Genomic DNA, 22,599 nt, shown 5'->3' on the forward strand with positions numbered 1-22,599 from the left:
AGAGAGAGAGAGAGAGAGAGAGAGAGAGAGAGAGAGAGAGAGAGAGAGAGAGAGAGAGAGAAAAGAGCACTGATAAAAATACTATTTTGTAAGCATATTAAAAGCTGTCAGCTTTTAAATATTTTAAATGCACACAAAAATGTGCACAGATGGGCATCTTTTCTGCTCACATTAGTCTAGAAAAAAATCTTTCATTATCAAGCTCAAAGTCCTTGAATTTTTTAAACTTAATTGTGCCTCTATTTCTTAGAATTCACACCCCAAGGCCAAAGCTTTCCTGCCACCAGTCCTTCAAATCTGACTTGGACATTACACGGGAGGAGGCTCCAAGCCTCCCTGAGGTCTCACTCCTTTTACAACACACGAAAAAGCAGTCGATAATGGGCCCATGCTGAATTCACTGCTCCCCACGTCTCCTCTTGGGACACAAGCCTAGCAGATGTGATAAAAACTGTGTCAGAGAAGTGGCTCTAGTTTGTGCCTTAATGACAACTTAAACCTCTAAACCAATACAACCAAAAGATGAACAGAGCTGCCTGTTACCTCTCTGCTGCCAATCTTCCAATACCTTGGAACTAAATTAGCGCCTCTCCCCACAACTTCCCCTGCCACCCCTCAAAATCTATTCTAATTTTAAAAGATAAATGAGTTCAGAAAACACACTGGTGGCACAAGTGTCTGGGTGCTGTGTGTGTGGATGTCCTATAATTAAGCGCTGACACATATTTCATAGAGTTTGTATTTTCTCAAGGTATGATTGAACATACAGATGTCATAAAAGACTGCCTACTAAACTCCCTCTGATCACCATCCCAGTACCCATATTCACATATACCGCTAGGAGATTTGCAGCCTCCAAAAAAATGCTTCAAGGTCTAAAGATTATTTTTAAACATGTTCAAGCATAAGAGAGGTGATATTCCAAGCTAATGAAACATTCTAATTATTAAAATTTATACAGGACAATTTCTTAAACCATGGGCGGTTATACTTTTCTTTTAACCCATAAGAACTCTTTGTCTTATCTAATGATATGGTACCATAAAAATCTATTTAAATGTGTACCTCTGATAACATTTTCTAAATTCTATAATTCAGCCTTCAGATGATGGGTCTTTTAACCCAGTATCTTGAAAGCCTATTCAGCCACAATTGCATACCCACTTAATCAGCAATCATTGTTCTGGGATGTGGGACTTTGTTGTCAAGACAAGCACCAAAACCTTTAAAAAAAAAAAATTTTTTTTTTCAGAACTGGCATAAGAAAAAAGTGATCTTTGTCAGACAAGGACAAATTTATGCAAATCTTTTATAAACATTCACAAACATTTATTTAGCTTTTGAAATGTTGGCCTCATTTGAGAGCATGAAAATGAGGGGGAAGTAGGAAAACGCAAAGGACAGCTTAGAAGCTGGCACGCTACATAAATATTCAGAAGGAAGATTATAGGATTCATGTTAGGCTGTCTTAGGCTTCTCCAAAGTCCACATAGAATAGCAAAGAACAAAACTAACGAGAAGTGCAGCAGATGTTAGACAATGCATCGGCCTCTTTTCCTCTCTCACTTGGCTATACTTGGACGCTTTTATATTTCCTTTCAATATGGTTAGGTCATTCAAGGATTCTCCTATAGACTCTGTATTGTGGCTACAGATCTATAAGCTGGGGGTCTGTCAGCTTTCCAAAAGTTTCCAATGAAAAGGCATTATGCAAATTCTACCTCTCTTACCCTCTTTCAGGGGGAAAAAGCCTCCAGTATGCAGTCATCAGAGTATTGGAAGCCCCAGCCTTCATTTCTGTATGGCTGTGTTTGCCTCAGGGCCACGCTGCTTGTTTTGACAGTGGATCCCCCTAGATAGTTGGGATTAGTCGAGCTTGTTTGGATAAACTTGAAATCAAGGCCTTCTCTAGGTAGACAGCTAGATGTAGCTACCGAGTTTCCAGCTGCCTCCTCCTTTCATCCCCAAACAACTGCAGATTCACAGTAGCTATCACAGCCACAGGCTATGTCACATACATAAGTACAAAATTAAAGGCTGCTAAAAGAAGCCTTTGTAAGTCTTAGTGCTAAAATAAGGAATCTGTACTGCTTGGTTTATACAAATTATTCTAGCACTACCAGTATGGAACTGAACCTATCAGTTAACAAGGCATGTTAATCAAGGCTCCTAGCTTCTTCTGATAGACAGGATCATGGTTTAGTAATTCAACTAACCTCCACTTATTAGCTCTTGCATGAGGATAATAGCTGAAAATATTGAAAAGGAAATAGCAGCTTTTATTTATCCAGTGCCAGGGAATGTTAGAAAGATAGCATCAACAAACACTGTAAGCAAAAGCAGGAATCAAAGTGTAAATATTAGACCTGCTTTGGAAAGAGTATTATTTAAGAATTGATTAAACAAGGTTCCATTGCACAGTCATCTCTATTTCACAACTAATATTTCTCCAATCTTACAGTGAAAGGAGGACAGGAGGAGGAGTTAGGACTGAGGAAACTTACAGTCGGAACACACTGATGGCATTCTGTTACTGAGACAGAAGGCAGGTGATATGAAACACTAGCAAAATAAGAAAACTATGTAAGAGATTTCCTAAAATCTAGCATTCAATATTTTACTCTTTTTTTTAATCTCTTCAGAAGGCTAGCAAAATAAAAGAATTCAACCTCATATATATGTTTTATTTTACTCCAGTTTCAACACACACAAACTAGCAATTACCTGTGGCTGCTTGAGACCAGCAAAGGCTTGCACATTTTCTAGAATTTTTCTGTGACCCATAATGTTTGTAAGTCCTTTTCCCTTACAATGTCAACTCACACAAAGCAGCTTTCAATCAAATCTTTCACTCATCATCATGTATTCTCAGGAGTCAGTAGCTTAGGTCACTATTTCAAAGAGAAGCCCTAAGTACTAAAGCTCTTCTAAAGCTCATTGTCATGGGTTTCATTTCTTGGATAACTTAGAACCTAAAGATCTGTTTAAGAACATACCACTTTTTCTCTAAAAGTCTTCAGCAAATATCCCAGGGCTTGGAATCAGTTACATTTTCTAGCACATGTCTACTTTTTAAACCACTAAAAAGCTTCAAAAAGAAACAATAACATAATTTGAAAGTAACATAAAATTTTTTTTAAAAAAAGCAACAACACCACATTTCCACAGCTAGGCATGGTAGTATACACTTGCAACCCTAGTACTCAAGAAGCTGAGGCACAAGGATCATGAACTTGAGAAAAAAATAACTAAGCTACACAGTGAGACACTGTCTCAAAACACCAATGCCAACACACCCACCCACCCAATCACTCCAACACACACATTTAAAAAAACAAAACAAAACAAAAAAAAAAACTATTACTAAAAGTACTAGTGCCAGGTTTCTAGTCAGAATCTGACCAGCTGACTATAGTGAGAAAACCTGAGTAAAACGCCAGCCATACAAAACTGAAGAGGTGAATGAGGAAGAAGAGGAGGAGGAAAAAGAAGAACAAGAGGAGGAAGAGGTTGAAAAGAAAGGAGAGAGAGAGAGAGAAAATAAGAACTAATATTACAAAGACTCAGAAGTATCGCAAACTCTAGAAACCCTAAGACAGTGCTTCTTAACCTGTGGGTCATGACCTCTTTGGGGATCAAATGACCCTTTCACAAGGGTCACATATCCTGCATATCAGATATACATGATTTAAACAGTAGCAAAATTATAGTTATGAAATAACAATGAATTCATTTTATAGTGAACAGTTACCACAACATGAGAATTGTATTACAGGGTCACAGCATTAGAAAAGCTGAGAAACACTTTCCTAGGAGGTAAAAGGACATTGCTAACTGTACTGGTTCCATGGTGAACCGGCAATCACATGTGACAGTTGCTAAATGGTCAAATGTCTACTAAAGGCCTTTAAAACAGAAAACTTCTTAAAATATACAACAAAACTGTAAGATTCTTTTTCAACACCTAGCATTCACAATTGTTTTGTGGCTAGACCCATCATAAAAGCATTGCCACTTTTCCTTCACAATCCCCAAGTGAGGTCCATGGCTTTTCTAAACCAACAATTCCATGGTCTATGAATTTGTCACCATCTTTCCATTTGAGATTCATTCTGTTTATAATTATTTCTGAAGCAGAATTAGAGGTTGGGGAGGGGGGACTGTTTTCCTAATGCCATACTCACTACTCTGTCTTATTCCATTACTTGTCCAACGTTCTGTTAGATGAAGAAAGTAGACAGCCTTCTTCTTAGACCCCTCTCAAACCCTTTTCCATTTAATCCATTTCCTGGGAATTTCACTTTCTTCCCTATTTGCAGCCTCCTCTACCTACACTGTAGTTTCCACAGGTAAATTAGTAGGCTCAGTCCTCTGTTCTGGAGAGCCTCCCCAGTTCTAGGCCCAAGTTCAACATGTCAAACATCCAGGTTGACCACCTATACAGCTCTGACCCATTCCATCTGAACAAGAAAGTTTCTCAGAGTACCACTGATTCTTTCTGGGGGTAGATGATCTATTTGTGTGACTAAGATTCAAACACTCACCATGGCTATTGGATTTCAAGATAACTTGAAAGGTCCCTAAAACCTTTAAAAGTGTTTGAAAATGTGGCAGAGGGTAAAGCAGCCCCTAAAATCAGGTCTACTTTAAGACCATTTTAGAAAGAAATGGCAATATTTTCCTAAGTGTATCATTTAAGCATGTTGCTGAACAGGTTATTTAGTAGCAAACAATGTGCTACAAACCAGGAATGAAACTGACTCCAGGTATGATGTGACCCTTGTCCACATGGAGTGTAAGATCTAACTGAAGAGACAGAGGCTAATGAAACAAATGCATGGATGGATCATTTAAATGGCACAGAAGCTGAGAGAAAAGAATGGAAAGCTCTAAACAAAATAGCAAAGTTTACATATATTCTGATTTTCATATCTGAATTTAGACATAAGGGTCATGAATAACTTCTCAGAAACTGACAGAGTGAGAGAAGCTCAAGGAGTAAGCAGAAATTCACAAGGCAAGAATGGGGAAGAGATAGAAAGAGGGAGGCAAGAGCAACAGCAGGAGCGAAGGCTACTGAGCAAGAGACCCCAGGACATGAGCTTTAAGGAAGTCTGGCAAGAAGAGAGGGAATGAAAAAAACAAATGGATGGGTTGGCAGACGTCACAGCACAAGGTTCTGGAAAGTAGTGTTGACCTCATGCACTGGGACTCACTGGAGGGTGTAGGGCCTTTTGCATCTCACCTGCTCATAACTTTCCAACTCAGACCCATTCTCAGCACATACAGGCTCTAGGCACTTCCTGTCTCTTGAGTTACTATAACAATCAGTGACTATAGCTGCAAACTCAGAGACTTGAATTTACTAGAAAATCAAGTGTTAAAAGTTAACATTCATGCATGACATCAAAAATGAAAGAAATGGAGAAGACTATTCAAGCTAATATGTGTATAAGTAGTTTTACTGTTTATCATTCATGTCTAAGAATATGGATTATATAGATAATTTCAAAGATTATACTGGTATAAAGTATAAATTTTATCTGAGTATGAAACCAGCATATCTAAACTTTGGGTTTTTTTCTCATATGCCAGTGGTCATCTTTTTGGGGGGTATGTAAGTGGCTACTACAAAGAAACTGAGACTCAGATCTTATAGTAAAAGTTCTACCTATGTTCAGTGAGTCTATTACTAATCTCATGAAGAAGTTATCCTCTTGTAGATGAATTCGACATTGAACATGAATAAAATTAGCTTCATATAGACTGGTGGAAGAACAGAAGACACTGTGCATCTCATACCTTGATTAGCATTCTGTCTCCCCAGTTTCAAATACTGGGGAGATAGTTACAGCATGCTCACTGAAGCTAAAGCCTGTCACCTACCTGACTTTCTAGTTGCAACTGTGGAATTAAAGATTTATGCTAAAGGGTCTTACAAAGGAGCAAACTTACTCCTCTATCATACTTGTGTTTCCGTGTAATAAATAGCCTAGGGATGCTTACAAGTCTTAGGTTAGATGCTGTGGTATACCAGAGTTAAAAGAAAGAGAGATCAGCTTGTCTGGAAGACAAAGATAGAGTGACTATTTCACCTAGCTGACTTGAGATGAGAAACTGAAAAAGAATGTTGGAAGACTTAGTTTTCAATCACCTGACGTCAGGCTCATCATCTAAATTATTTCTTTGCATTCTAGGACTTAGTACAATTTCAGATATCATCACCTTTGTATGGAGCATCAAAACCTTCTCTATGTTTTACTTCCCTTGTGTTACAAATGGAGATTTCTTTTTTTGGTTTTCCAAGACAGGGTTTCTCTATGTAGCTCTAGCTGTCCTGGAACTCACTCTGTAGACCAGGCTGGCCTCGAACTCAGAAATCCGCCTGCCTCTGCCTCCCGAGTGCTGGGATTAAAGGCGTGAGCCACCACTGCCTGGCACAAATGGAGATTTCATAAATTTTTTATTTGTCCTATCTTGCTTAAATTCTTGACTCATGGGTCGCAGTGTGAACACTATTTAGTTGTTTATTATTATGAATAAAAATTTTTTATCTTAACATACATGCACAGTACCATACCCAAGAGCCATTACTATAAAACAGGTAAGCATCCTAGCTTCCTGCCAGGAGGAGGAAGTTACACAGGCAAGTTTTGGGTCTTCTGATAGAAATAGAGACAAGACAGGGAACAGAGAATTGTCTTAGCAATTAAGAGCATTGGCTACCCTTCAATTCCAAGAATGCACATGGTAGCTCACAACCTTCTGTAACTCCAGTTTCAGGAAGTCCAGCACTTTTTATGGCCTTTGTGAGCACCAGGCACATGGTACACAGATATACATGTTGGTAAAACATCCATGCACATAAAATAATTTTACTTAAGTAAAAGAAATACGGTCATGGCAAAAGGAAAGTACTCTAGAGATACTAAAGAGGTGACTTGTAAATCACCACCTTTAAAAATGAGTCAGTATTTGCCAGGTAGATGAGCTGTGTAAGATGACTTAATGGATAAAAGCAATGTGAAACATTACGTCTCATGTTTGCCAAGGTTGATAGGTAATAAATAATCCTTGATAAATAAAATTTTCTTCAAAGACAACACTATGTATAATTTCTAATACCACATACACACACAAAAGAAACAATCTCAATATTTTTATAAATTCCTTCCATTTCCACTCACCAAGCCATGCCCTATGCCCATAGTCTGGACTTATTATTATGTCACATTTGAAATCTGAAACTGACTGAAGTTAGTTAGAAATTATAATGGCCAGAGGAATCTTTACCGTACTACTTATAACCATTTCAAAATGAAAGGTACACTAGTAATACAAAGACCATACACAACCAAAAAGGTTCATTTACAAGGATGGTGGGACCTATTACTAAATTTCTGAGGTTTTCAGCACCAGAGCCTTGACATATAGATTTTATAACTTCAATAAAAAGTTTAAAATACTTGAAACCCCTTTGTCACCATTTTAAAAGCTTTTACATTTTTAGTACATCTCAGTACATAAATATGCAAGGATTCCTCATTCTTTCTTTCCTAGGCAAATAACCTGTGATCCCCTTTATGACTTCAAAGTTCATTCTGAACAGTATAGGTTTATCAAGGAGGACCTTTCCAGATCCTTCCATAAATGGATCTGGAAATCTAGAGGCAAAGGTTATCTATCATACTCAGCCTCAGCAAATGATAAAAGCAACCAACATCAGCTTGCCACCTTAAATCTACTTCTAATAACAATAGAGAATCTGCAATTGCTGGTTACAATTAGACACCAGGTTGTTTTCTTTTCTGGTTCTGTTTCCACTTCATGAACCTTTTTTTTTTGGGGGGGGGGGGTTCTCTGTGTAGCGCTGGCTGTCCTGGAACTCAGAAATCTGCCTGCCTCTGCCTCCCAAGTGCTGGGATTAAAGGCATGAGCCACCACTGAACTTTTATTCACTTAATCCTGACCCAGATCCAGTAAAGTCTTTACTGTGCCAATCTCTAGTTTACAAGGGAGGAAGTGAAATCTCAACATGTAAATGGCAGAGCTGAGCTTTAACCTCAAACACAGCCTGCATCCAATGTGCATGTTCCTAATTACCACTCTCACGCTTCAGCACTCACATAGGTGATACTATTCACAAAGCCCCTCCCCAGTCTAACACTGTCCACAGCCATTTCTATGCCTAGAAACGATCTCAAAAGTAGGGCCAGGGAATTGTTGCAGCCAAAAAAGACACTTTGCTGTCAAGCCTGCCAACCTATGCTCCATCTACAGAACCCACATGGTGGATAGAACCGATTCTCATAAGTCGTCTTCTAGCCTTCCCACACAAGCACACATACCCAAAACAAATAAATATAAGTAATTTAATTATTTAATTTAAAATTCATCAAAAACTAGACTTAGTTCACTGATGATATTATTGGGTAATTTGCTAAAAATATGGCCAACCATCTCTAAAGTAACCTGGGACACTTAAAATTTTAAAGGTTTATTTTATTTTTATTATTTTATGTGTATAGATGTTTTGTCTGCATTTACGTCTGTGTACCATGTGGGTGCCTGGTTTCTACAGAGGCCAGAAGAGGACATTTTCCCCTAGAACAAAGAACTGTGAGCTTCCATATGTTTGCTGGTAATTGAACCTGGATCCTCTGGAAGAGCAGCCAATGCTTTTAACCATCAAGCTATCTATCCAGCCCCACTTACATTTTAATGGGTCTTTTTGGAGGGGGGGAGAATGAATAAAAACAAAACAACACTTCTATTAGCAATACATAAGTAAGGATTACATGATTGCATGGCTATAGCTATAATCCCAGCAAGAGGCAAGGGACCACAACTTCAAAGAGAACCTGACTACAGGGCAAAACTCTGCCTCAACAAATAAATCAAGTGAATAAATCATATATGGACTAGTAGATATTTGATCTGGATACATGCAGCCATCTTCAAGTCAATGAATTGTTTCAAGAGCTGCATTACAACATACTAAAACAGTCTCCTTATGTACAAGCATGGGACCCAATACCCTGCTCCAAGAAAACTCTGCAGCAAGGCACTCTTATAGCTATTAGGTTTACAACCCCTCTCAGGTTGAAGGGATTGAGAATTTATATTTGTGCATACAAAAATTAAAATTCCACCTACAGTGCCAGAATGCCAAATTACTTATTACTTACTTTCATTCTTCGTTCATCCGTTCGTTCATTCTATCTATCTATCTATCTATCTATCTATCTATCTATCTATCTATCTATCTGGTTTTGTGCTGTGGTAGTTCTCAATGTGGTGGTTTCTTCCTCCATTTTCATCTTCTTTTTCATCTTCATCATCTTAACTCATATTTCCTTGGTATAGTTACAGTTGGAATCTTAGAATATATGACAATATCTGAAGCTTGATTAATGCTGCATTTCATCCAACTAAAGCCAAAGTGGTAAAAATAGTACTTCAATTTTCACAAAATAGTCTAACTACTTATAAGAGTATAAAGTTGGGTGTGGTCGTGCACACCTTTAATCCCCAGCAAGTGAGCTCCAGAGCAGTCAGGGCTATCCTATCCTACCCTACTCTAAGAAATCACATGGATGGATGGATGGATGGATGGATGGATGGATGGATGGATGGATGGATGGATGGGATAGATAGGATAGATGGGATAGGAAGGAAGGAAAGAAGGAAGGAAGGAAGGAAGGAAGGAAGGAAGGAAGGAAGGAAGGAAGGAAGGAAGGAAGGATAGATAGCCGCTGATACAGATGTAGATACAGATCTATGAAAAGTGACTGGGGTATTTAGTTAAAAGCCCCATAAGTCAACAGCCAGTCTTAGAAAGCACATATGTAACATGAGTCTAACTCATGATATTTCTTTAGGGTAGCTCTCTAAGATTTTCCACGTGAGCTTCTCTGTACCACTCTTGATGATTCTCCTATGGTATTCTGACCAGGCCACTGTTCCATGAGTATCAATGCACTCTAGCCATAAGTTACTTGTACAGCCTACTACTGACCAGAGCTATAGTCTATTGCTCTTTTCTTTCTCCCTCCTTACATAGTTTCTGGCCCATGCTCTACAAAATTTATCTACAAATCAAACTTACTCTCCTAGACTGGTTTTTACCATCAAAAACAGCAATAAGGAGGAAAAGGCAGAAAGGGTAGTTCCTTATTACTACATTAATGTTAAGACTTAGATGTTGTGGGGGCTGGGGAGATGGGTCGGTGGTTAAGAGTACTAATTGCTCTTCCAGAGATCCTGAATTCAATTCCCAGCAACCACATGGTGACTCACAACCATCTGCAATGGGATCTGATGCTCTCTTCTAGGGTGTCTGAGGACAGCTACAATGTACCCATATACATAAAATAAATAAATCTTTATTTAAAAAAAAGACTGGGATGTTGAATTGTTTTAAAGCTTAATCTACTTCACCATCACTTAAGCAAATCCTATGAATGAAATGCAAATGCGTCCTGATTCTATTCTGTGGTGTCCAGTGCCATAAAACACTTGCCATTTCCAGCTATATGGAAGGCAGACAATTAATTATAAGACCCATCAGTAAGATCCTGGTCACAGACGGACAGAGAGAAAGTTTTCAAACATGAAAATGAAGCCATGGAGGGAAGTGAGCAGGAAGGCAAGAGGAGAGCAAGGGGGCCCAGAAGGGAGAAGAGGAAATCACCAAGAATTAATTTTATTTTATTTTGTATTATTAATTTTATTTTTAAATGTCTTAATTAAAAGCAATACTATGTGTGCTGATTTTTAAAAAAAGTAAGTTTCCAAGATCATATGAAACTCAAAATTCAAAGTGAACCAAATCTGAGTAGACTGCATCAGTTGTAGCTTAACAGCAACCAGGCTGAAGAAGAACCGCAAAAGCAAGAAATGTCTGGAGTTTCCAGAGAAATGGGGTCTAATTCCTTCTTCTGTGTGTGTGTCACAAAGCCCATATCTCAGTTCCAACCTCAGCCTCTACTTATGACTATAACAGATGAGGGCCCTCTTATCCATGTTTGCCTGCCTGATAATAACAAGTCAAATAATGTCCTTTGTTTTGTATTTTTTGTAAGAATTATACATTGTGTTATATAAAGTAAAACAGGGCTACCTTTTTAGTAAAAATGTTAGGACGTGAGGATTACATATATAATTTTCTTATTAAATTAGGATTATTCACTCAATCAATATATAAGAATTCTGCAACAGAATGCTTTATCTATTTTGTCTAAAAATATTTGAAACAAAGTAACATGAAACTTTTCATATGTTGGACCACATCAAAAGAATGAAGCAATCATCAGTAGCCAAGTAGAAATGCTCATTTAATACTATCACTACTATCTCTCTAATCAGAATCTTCTAATCAATTTACCAAGGTTATCTGTGGATAATCAGCAGCTTAGGAAATGTTTTCTTTAGAGCGTATCTACAATACAAACATGAAAATCCATATTTAAGCAATTGCATGCTACTTTAAAAATCACTATTTCCATCACAATTAGCCCAAATTAGCAGCATATTTGTAGTTTTTAGTATTGATATTTATATGTTTAATTTGCTTGTTGATTGTGAAATTTTGAAATCACCTAGGTCATGTGAAACCACAAAAGGAAGAGCACCTTTTTTTCTTCCCAGTGCATCATGTTTCTACACTGCTTACACAAGTTGTACAAGGAACACGGTTAGTTTCTATATAAAGATTTCCATACATTTTTTTTATAGTTTCTATAAATGCATAAAAATTACTGGCTTCATTATAACCTGTGTTTTGGGGCCAGTGGAAAGAAAAATTACCTGTGACTCTATTAGCAATCTGCAGATACGGGGATGGGCAGGTGTGCACGGACCCCGCTTTTCCAGGATACTCTGATACTATTTCATCAAAATTTATATGGACACTTGGTGTAAGAAACTTCTAACATCCTCAAATCTAATCGTCACTGTTAGAACAAATGGGCTTATAAAAAGTGCAAAATTGTGAGAACAAAATAATTATATATGTTTTATGATAAGAAATAATTATATTGTGACTAGTGTGCTTTAAAGTCATATGTAATGCCTGTTTCACTTGATACAGTACAATGCTCCTTATGAAAATATCAGATAGGTTACTATAAGTTTATTTCATAATATCTTATGCCATGTATCAATAACTATTACGAGTTTTTAATCTGGAAAAATATGTATTGTTTTAAAGCCAATAATGGGCTTTTGAGGAGAGTAGCAACCATTTGCAAACATGTAAATTTAACTATTGTTTTACCCTTAATTCAATTAGTATTCACTAAAATGGTTCTAACACAATAAAGTTTTACCAATTCTTTCTATAATTAGAAATGAACAGAGTTAACAAAATGACAAAAGTAAAAAACTGTACCTGGTTGACTATAGAACTATAGTTTTAAATATGATTCAAAAATACTCCTGGCTTCTCTTACTTCCTGTGTCTGACTGGCATGTTATCTTTGAGAACTGAGAGGGCTGCATTACTCTGCTTATTGCTGGAGGGTGAAAAGAAGAGACTTTCCCCATAACCCAAAGTAAGCCCAAGTCCATCCTCAATTTCATAACCTTAACTCTTTAAAAATTGCCTATTTTATTATATATTTATGAGAGAGATAATTTTTTCACCTCACAATAAGCTATTAGAAGGATTTTTTTTCCAAAAGTACGAGATCCTTTTCAAGTCAGAAGCCTACCACTGTTGATAGTTCAGTATTTAAACTATTAAGCTTTAACAAAAACAGAGGAGTAAGTAACAGGAACTCTGAAAAGCCCTTGCTTATCCCGATTTTTGTTGTTTGTTTTGCTCTTTAAAAAAAAAAAACACATATAGGCACTGCACATCTTCCAGGAATTAACAAAACCTCTATTTTCAGGCTTAAAAATAGCTTACTAGACTTTTAGTGAAATATTTAATGCTGCAGTGATTTAATGGTTTTAAACCATAGATGTCATTGTGGTCTGACTGTGTCACAGACAAGTTAAAGAAGGAAAAAAAATGGAGCACAGAGAAATCACTTTGTCAGTAATTACAATCAAGAGCCCTAAAATGTGGCTCAGGCTGCTCATTACTTCTTCTTTCTGTATCAAGACCCTTATTTACATTTCAGATTACATTTTTTATGAAACAGTAAGATCTATCAGAGCTGAGAGGACCGAAATAATGAGGGGAAAACATTTTAATAAAACGTGTTGGGTCTGCATTACTTCCGTGACAGAAAGAAAGGCTTCCTCTATAGTGATGGATCATTTATTCTGCTTCTAAACGAGGAGCAAAAAGATGAAACTGATGAACTTTTACTGCCCATTTGTCTTTAGCAGACAATTAAGACAGAGAAGATCAAAATGGATTATCATACCATGCAGACAACTGGCCCAACAGTAATACATCTCTGAGACCACAGATTTGTAACTCTCTTTTATCCCTCCCCTTTCTTCTTACTTCTTTTTCCACTCTAAAGGCAGTGCTAGCTTTGTGGCTCAAGGAGAGCCAAAAGGCTGGTCATCATTATTCAGTCACAGATGTCAATCTAACCTCCCTTTTTTCTCAGTTTCTAAAGCACTGAGGCACAATAATTTGTGACAGATTCTTTTACTGTAAGGTACAAAGAACACACAGAATAAAACATCTAGCATCAGCCAGCGTCTCTGATCAAGTGTGAGGGAACATGGAAAATACACTATATGTAAAAACAAGCTATGGTAGTTTAGGCGAATGAGGAGAGAAAACTGGAGGGAGAGGGTATGGGGAGGAGGGAACCACAGTGTTCACTTCCACCCACACAGTATATTGGATGGAGAATTATCTTAAATGTTTCTTAAGGACTACAATGTAAATGTTTTAATATCTGAAATGCTGTGGTTAAAATTTACACATAATAGAAATATTTCCAAGAATCTTTTATAATGATATATGAGAGACAGATAATTTGAATAGTATATAGGAGAGACATAATTTGGTATACTCAAACAAATAATGTGAACTAAGCTTATGAATTTAGAATATAATGATTTAAAAGGCAAATAAAAACAAGCATTCTTCATTCTCTTTCATAGTAGATATGATACCTCAAGTACATTTTTGGAAAGTTAAAAATAATATCTTGAAAAACCAAGTAGAAATGTCTCATTTCCTGAGTTGTTTGGGGTCAAGAAGGGAACGTATACATCTTAAAAGTTTGAAAAGATGCTACACAACACTATCTTGTGTATATTCTTGTAGGTTTCCCTTAACCCACAGGTCTGGATCTCAGATCCAACACTGTATCACTTCTCCAAACAAAGGAGCCTGACACCTCTATCCTGTGAGCCCCTTAATGATAACCACAGCTATTACTTCATAGATGCTTACCATAATTTTAATCATACAGGAAATGTGTGTAAAGCCATCTATTGACAAGGGTAAAGGACTAAATTTACTACACAGTTAGCATCACATTAGCCAGCTGGACTCCACATACAATAGCAGTGCAGAAAACAATCTAAATTTCTCTGTGGATACTCATATGCATGTATAGCACATACACACACACACCCTCCTCAAATACATGATGAATACACACATGCACTCAGGAGAAATGGACACAGATTCTAAAACTCCTGATTTGTTCCAGTAGTTTCTTCTGAGTAGTAAAATACTGCAATGCTTTATATTTTCTTTATGCTTCTTAAGCTTTACTTTTGTTTGACCTCTATTTTCTAGAGTTTTGTTACAAACTTATTACCTATGCAATTTCTAAAGTTATGTACTTAAAAAACAATCACATCACTCTAAGCCTTCTCCTACAGAACAGTCTCTCCCTGCATAGTGCAGATCAGGGATCACAAACATTATTTACCTACTTAAAAGATTTAAGAACAATCATTTTCTTAAGAGCTATGACCACCAGTGAATTACAAACAATAGTTTTTCATCCTATAGATAATTAATTAAAGAAAGATGTTCAGTAATTGTATTAAAGTCCTATAATCTTTCAATTGTATTATTTAATTGAAAGGACTTAATCTCATAGCAACTTAAAGCATGATTAAAAATTTAACTCTACTAGTAGAAGATGAAGGAGAGGTGAGGTAAGATTTTAATTAATTTTTTTAAATCTTATTTTAATCTTGAGGTCAGACACAAAGTAAACCAGATCAGCTCTCCTAGATTCTTACCACCCTAAGCCTTATTATAAAACATGCCACTGAATAGCTTATATGCCCGGTCACAATGTCATCCCTGTTTTCAAAAAGACTATAGGACACCTTGCTCTCTCTATGACAGGCCACAATACAAAGATATTACCATTGCCCTGAATAGTTCTTTCCTATGATATTTACCCTCACTCAAGGACTAGTAACAGAAAACCTTGAATGAATGCATTAGGAACAAGCTTTGTGCACAATATTGTGCTTGTGCAAAAGCTCTGATAAAGTTGTCAAAGACAAAGTGTGATAGCATAGTTGTTAATGATGTTTTTTTTAATATTTAAAAAGTATGTCAAATTGCAAATTTGAACTAAAAATGCAAAGAGCCAAACAAAGCTACAAAGTGCCTTCAGTATTCCTTGGGGTAGAAAATGGAGAATGGATGTATAACCTGGAACCAGCTATGAAAAGAAGAGAGATATGAGACTGTCAGCACTGTTGCTGTTTGCAAAGTGCTGAAACTTTGAGAAGTGAAGGAGCGCCTGGGTAGCACCAATACTCCTGCTCTTGGGCAGTGCCACGTTCTCCCTACAAATACCTTTTTATTACAGGGTGACAACAGACAGTGTCACCTCTACTGCAAATCGTTATAATCGTTATAATCCTTCCTCCCTTTTTGATCAGACTACTTGACTACTTAAACAGTATCTTTAAAAACAAAAACAAAAAACACGTCAGTTTACAGGCAGCTCTGAAAGAATTTCCTACTAACCCATAGGCAGCAACACACCTAACATGGTGCTCTTGCTTAGTTGCTATACATAGCCCTCTGAAGGAAACACCCCAAATCTAGCATTAATATTTTCAATCCCACTTCACTGTGCTTTACTTTTTGTATTTGGTTCCTAATTACCATATCTATTCCTTTCTAAAACTTCATTTATCTCTTTCAGTTAAAAAGAACAGTAATAATATGTTGAACAACTCTGAAATAAATTTTGTCATGTAAAAAATTAATTACGCATTCCAAACCTGGTCACTGTAGTCCTCTGGGAATTGCCTCTGCACCTCAGGATCTGTAAATAATTGACAGATAATATTAATTGGCTTTGGATTAGTGAGCAAGCAGAGGATCACACATTAATATTTGATCAGAAGATGATAGCAGCCCTGGCAGGGGATCCAAGGGGGGCAGCTGAGGCTGCTATGTTGATGAGCACAAGGAAGGCCTCAGCAAGGCACTCCCACTGCCCTCCTCCAGAAATACAAAAAAGAAAAATTTTAAAGGCCTGATGCTTCTGTTAACTTTAGACTATTACCTAATGTGAAAATCTTGCCAGCTGCAAATTGCCCTCAATATTTTTTTCAAAGAAAATGAGTCTTAAACCTGCTTGACTTTTCTTCTCTAATCAGCAGCCTCTTTTTCATCGTTACAGATGTTGGCCTGATAAACCTTAAGTACCAGACAGACTCGGGAGAAAAGGACAGCAAGGGAAGAATTTTTTCAAGGAACAAATGTAAAAGTCAGCACTTCAGAAAATAAAACATATCCTTCCCAGAGTGCTTATGAAAACAAAGCCATAACTAGGGAAGTTTCCTTCAAAACAAAACCAGCACTTCTGGTCTGTCAATATGAAATAAAGAAGTGATTATTATAATATCATATAAGAAGTGACATAATTAGGCTTGGGTAGAAAGTATAAAAATATAAAGGTGAAAATATCTCTTCTGCCCACCTCTGTAGTTACTAAAGGGGTCACTTGCCAGGCGTGGTGGCACACACCTTTAATCCCAGCACTTAGGAGGAAGAGGCAGGCAGATTTCTGAGTTCCTGGCCAGCCTGGTCTACAAAGTGAGTTCGAGGACAGCCAGAGCTACACAGAGAAACCCTGTCGAAAAAAAACAAAAAGGGGGTCACTTCATTCTTAAGTTCTAACTGTAAGACAATGCTAAGTCTGTTAAGTCAACACAGACATGTACCATGTAAAAGCTAATAGCATTCCAACTACAACCCATTAGGAAAGCATGTAAGCTTTTCAGAAAGAAAAAGATTTGGGGGATGGAGCAATGCCTCAGCAGTTAAGAGCACTCACTGCTCTTCCAGAGGTCCTGAGTTCAATTCCCAGCAATCACATAATGGATCACAACCATCTGCAATGGGATCTGATACTCTCTTCTGGTATGTCTGAAGATATCTACTGTGTGTGTGTGTGTATGAAATAAACACATAATAAAAAAAAAGAAGAAAAAAGAAAAAGATTTGGCTCCTCAGAGATAGGCTGCAAGGGGCCAGGGAACAGAACAGTGTATATATTTGGGAAATCATCTATCAATACAAAAGGCAATGTTTGCTGATCTCACCTCTAACAATAATCTCACAGTACACACTGATTGGTTTTCATTTGTCTTTAAAAGTTACACTAAAATGCCAATTGACTTCTCTGTGAACATGAATCATTACAAAGGTTCAAGACTTCCAAAGCACAATTAATTCTTCAGTGAGGAAAGAACAAAAATAGGTGGGTGAGTTAACAAGCTACTTTTAAATTTTTGAAATATGTTTTAAAATCACAAAAGCTACTGGATTTCTGTTTTAAGTCTAGGATTATCCCAAAGAACAGAAATACAAATACTGAAAGTTCTCATAGATGGCAGTACATAATGCAGACAATTTTTGGCCTCTTTGGGTATGTTCTGCTTAGATTTGCAATAAATGGTTACTATTACAGGAAACCATGACCAATCAAAATGCAGAATTTGGATCCCAACCCAAACAGAGACAATTCCCACACAAAAGGCTCAGGGAACGTTGCAGAAAAGTGGGCTGAAAGATTGTAAGGACCAGAGAATCAGTGAGTTTGCTATGAGACTGTCTCCTAGTAACCTCAGAAGCCACACCCATAAAGTCTCACCAACATGACTACCTAAACATGAGCTGAACATGTACAACAACCAATAGGCATGGGGGAAAGACCACAAGGTCTCAATCCTACCAAAGAATTACACACAACTAAGGAATGCTGGGAGAGGGGAAAGTCTTCCATAGGGAAGAGCATAGGCAATGGGTTATCCAATGCTAAGTGATGAGTCCTGAAAACATACATATACAAGGAACATTATACAGACTGTGCAGGTTATATATATATATATATATATATATATATATATATAGTGTGTGTGTGTGTGTGTGTGTGTGTGTAGTGTGTATGTATATACATACAAACAGTTAGTGAAAAAGAGTCCATGAATTTGAAAGAGAGCAAGGAAGGGTATATGGGAGAGTTTGGAGGAAGAAAAGGGAATGATGAAATAATATAATTAAATTATAATATCAAAAATAAAATTAAAAAATGAAATTTTTAAAAAGACAAGTAAAATGGCCTTCAACTACTGACACTAAAGATAGTAGTGTCTAGGTCATGAGCTGGAGAGTTCTAGAGTAATGCTCCCTGCAGCACCATTGGGAGTTCCTCTCCTGAGCCAGATAGCAAAAGCATTGCCTGTCTTTGGCCTGCAGGCTTGACCTAGGCAGGATTCTGCTCTCCTGAGATAAGAGGTAAGAGGGCACTAGCTAAGCTGGCAGGCAAAGCCTAGATTTACCAGAGTGTTAAAGATCTGTGAGGTTTTCATATTTTTGAACTATTTGTATTGACTTTATGGGTTGAACATTCTTAACTTAAAATGCCAACATCTGATATTGGAGTATTTCAGATCCATACATGTTCAAACTATGTGTGTCTAACAAAGAAAAGTTAGCAGCAAGATGTGACAGACGGTCCAGGAAACCCGGTGGTTAGCAGAGCTTTAAAGGGAGGAGGAGGAAAAGAAAGAGGAGAAAGAGGATGAGGAGGAGGAGGAGGAGGAAGAAGAGGAGGAAGAGCAGCAGCAGCAGCAACAGCACAATGACTATTGTCCCCTGAAACAAACAAAACTACCTGATGTGTTAGTCTAGTAACAAACCCAAAAGCAGCAGTTCAGTGTCACTAGAGGCACAACCAACCAGAGGGTGGGAAAGCCAGAGTCACCCACAACTTGTTCCTTTTCTCCCAAATGCTATGTGGTTAACATAATTCTTCAACCAGAAAAACTCATTCATATGACTGCATATTGGATCTTTACTAGCATGCCTTCTTTGTTGCAGTAATTTATGCTTCTTGGGACTCATAAAATACTAGCAGAAATAAAAGCTTTATTTTCTACCACCATCTTGTGAAAGAATAAGCAATAGAAATCAAAATTTGTGGTATATTCTTAAAACTTTCTTGTTTATATGTTACACAAAGTCCTTAAATATTTTAAACCTCTAGTAATAAGAAATCCATTACTTTAAATTAATATTCTAAATGCTTTTTCATATATCTAATAGACTGGAATTAAGAAAAGAAAATAGATGGAAGAGTTTCACACACTGAAAATGAACATGCCAAGGCAGTGAGTAAGAAGGCATCCCAAGCACATTACAGCAAACACTGCTTCAACAGTTGGCAGCATCTGGTCCAAGGCCATCCCTAAAGTGAAAGTCCCACATTCTAACAGAACAATGTTCCAGGACAATACACCCACTATTGTTTACTACAATTCAAGCATGAGACTTTTGTTTGGTTTTCTTTAAGGCCCCAGAGGTTTACAGAAAGCAAACTTCATGGGTCCTTAACATTCTCTAAAACAATACTTTTTTTTTAAGCCAATGCTTTTTAAGACCGAAGTCCAATCTATAACGTTCCATTGAATTAGTTCAAAGATCCAGTCTGATAGCTGATAAAAACTATGAAAGTCATTTTGTAAAACTTAAGACAGAGACTGCAAACAATTTATTTGTCTTAAAACATCTATTCTGCACAAGAGGCTGCAATGTTTTTTTAACATTGAGTTGATCAGGATGCCATAATGTCACCAAAATACTGACATTGGAAACATGTGAGTTACAAAGGTCCAAAGACAATCTGCTTTTCTCAGGAAACACAACACTCCCCTTACTAACACTTTCAGCATGGCACACACAAAACATAGCACCCTGCAGTTAAGTAAACCGCCTTTAAATTTTCTGTCTGGCAGCAATCCACATGCATGTCTGTATGTTTTTACAAGTACTCTATGTATTTCATTGCGTCAGCTGCATTTCTTTGAGTTTTAAATGGTCTGGGAACATTTTATGAAATGTTCTATATATTTATATGGAAAATAATACACACTGGAAAACAGCATCAATCTGATATTTACATATCCATTTTTTATCCACCATCTAGCACTATAATTTCTAATGTTCCAAAATACTTTTTCACTCAGAAACGCAGCACCAAATGCAGTTTCACAAACCAGCTAACTCTTAATGAGAAAATCTTCAAGTCAGAATACCACCACAAAAGAGCACAAACCAACAATGTGCTGATGTAGGTGCCCATAAGAACAGTAAGAAGTATATGTCATCCTTTCCCCTGAGAGCTGTCTGTCAGACAGAAAATTAAGAACAACATACACTTTTCTTTAACCTCCTGTCTTGGCAACTTTCTTCTGATTCAAATTTAAAAATCAATTATATTATTTCCCAGGTAAACACTTTTCTTTTTTTATTGTTGTTCTGAGACAGGGTTCCAGGCTGTCTTGAAACTCACAATGTAGACCAGGCTGACCTCAAAATCATAGAGACCCTCCTACCTCTGCCTCCTGAGTGCTTTAGGCATACACCACCATACCCAGCAGGAAAACACTTTTCAATTAATTTATTTTACTTCTGTATTTAAAATACCTTGTCAACAATATAGACTATCTGATAAGAGCCCACACATCTTTTAACCAAAAAGGTCTATAAGAGGCTCCTGACAAGGTTCCCTGTCACAACAGTGTGAAGAGCACTGCCTTCTCACAGCAGTATGGGCACTACAGGTCTGTCTCCATAATAATACCTTTTTTCATAAAGGCCACAAGACAACACTGTCATAGTGTAGGACTCTCAGCAGTACAAGTTCATTCCAGCAGAGAATATGGCTGTGCTGAAAACAGAGAGCTCCAGAAAGAAAAGACTAGCCCTCTTTAGTCTCAACCCATTTTCTAGTCTCCAACTATACATACTTTTAAATATTTAATAAGATATACCAGATTGCCACAGGATATTTAATTAATAGAATAAGAGTTTGGGCAAGACTCACTGGAAAGGTGCTATAAATTATTTTATACAGCTCTCAAACCCTTGCATTTGCCTTAGGCTTAAAGTTCCTAGAAAACCTGGTAGACAGTTTTTACAACAAAAATACAAAATAAATCATAAAAGTGCTGTGGTTATATATGAGGTCTCATTTGCACATTGGTAACTAGTATGTAAACACACCCCCATACAAATTATTTCTGGTTCTCTGTCCCTCACCCATGGCTGAGTACATTTGAAGAAGGCATGGTATACTTTCAAATCAATTATTGAAAAATATGCCATCACAATTTGTATGAAGTGTTTAACAACTGAATACTAACTAACTGTCACCAACTTCCTTCCATAACTGGGGCTCTCTGGAGGCCTCTGAAAGAAGCTGCTCGAGTGGCAGTTCACTAGGAGCTTGCACTGCTTTCACTTTTAACATACCAGGGTCAAGGCAGGAAAACTTAGATCTAATGCCTACTGAGCTAGCCAATCTTTGTCTCTAGGATGTCTCAGGCAAGAAAAGACAAACTACTCAACACCTTTGATTCTTATAATTATAAAGGCCTGCCCTTTAAAAGTCAGGGTTTAAACATAAACTATCAGCCATATAATCTCATTGCTCAATTTCATGGAGTTTAAGATACTATCTTTCTTTCCTACAACCATAAATGCTAATCCAAGCTGTAATCAGATTTAATTTTCCAGATGAGAAGATGGGAATTTGCTGCAGACAGAGTAATCATACACTCCACTGTTCTTTTTCTAATGGTATTTTCCAATTTTATACACCAAAACTGTAGGCTAAGAAAATAGTCCAAGAAATTGTAACAGCTTTTGAGGATCAGTTCAATCTTTCTCTAAACATGTTTAGAAGTAAATTTTATGTTCAAGAATTCCTTGTATAATGGGAAGCTAAAAGTTTCCTGCGAGTGTGATTACAAACTAGACTGAGACAAATAAAAAGCTTCAAAGATGAATATTCTCATTAAACCTATTAAAGCTACAAAAACTTACTATGCTTACTTTATAATCATAAAATACTCAAATTGTTGGTTTAGCATTTTAAGTGAACATAATTATTTAGGAATGCACTCACTTCTATCATAGTTAAATCTTACCTATTTAAAAAGTCACATTTTAAAAGGAATATTTTAAATACTTTACATAGTTTAAAAATCAGTTTTCCCATTTGAAATGTGAATAAAGAAAATATTCAATAAAAAAAGTTTTCCTTTTCTTGACAATGGAACAGGAAGAGTTTGTCATATTTTTATGTTTTAAGTTAAAAATTACTAGTCCTAAAATGGAAATTTGATCCT

The 22,599-nt window shown here is 36.9% G+C and overlaps 1 protein-coding gene across 5 annotated transcripts in view; it reads right to left on the reverse strand.

Moving 5' to 3' along the window:
• Dennd1a (DENN domain containing 1A) overlaps nucleotides 1–22,599 on the reverse strand; it is a 473,824-nt gene that overhangs the window by 335,645 nt on the left and 115,580 nt on the right. For all 5 annotated transcript variants that reach the window (XM_021192483.1, XM_021192480.2, XM_029536942.1 and 2 more), the window contains one exon: nucleotides 16,180–16,223. In XM_021192483.1, the coding sequence (XP_021048142.1) occupies nucleotides 16,180–16,223 (44 nt within the window). The remainder of the gene's footprint in view (nucleotides 1–16,179; nucleotides 16,224–22,599) is intronic.

The sequence above is a fragment of the Mus pahari genome, chromosome 3 (assembly GCF_900095145.1).
Source record: "Mus pahari chromosome 3, PAHARI_EIJ_v1.1, whole genome shotgun sequence".
NCBI lineage: Eukaryota > Metazoa > Chordata > Mammalia > Rodentia > Muridae > Mus > Mus pahari.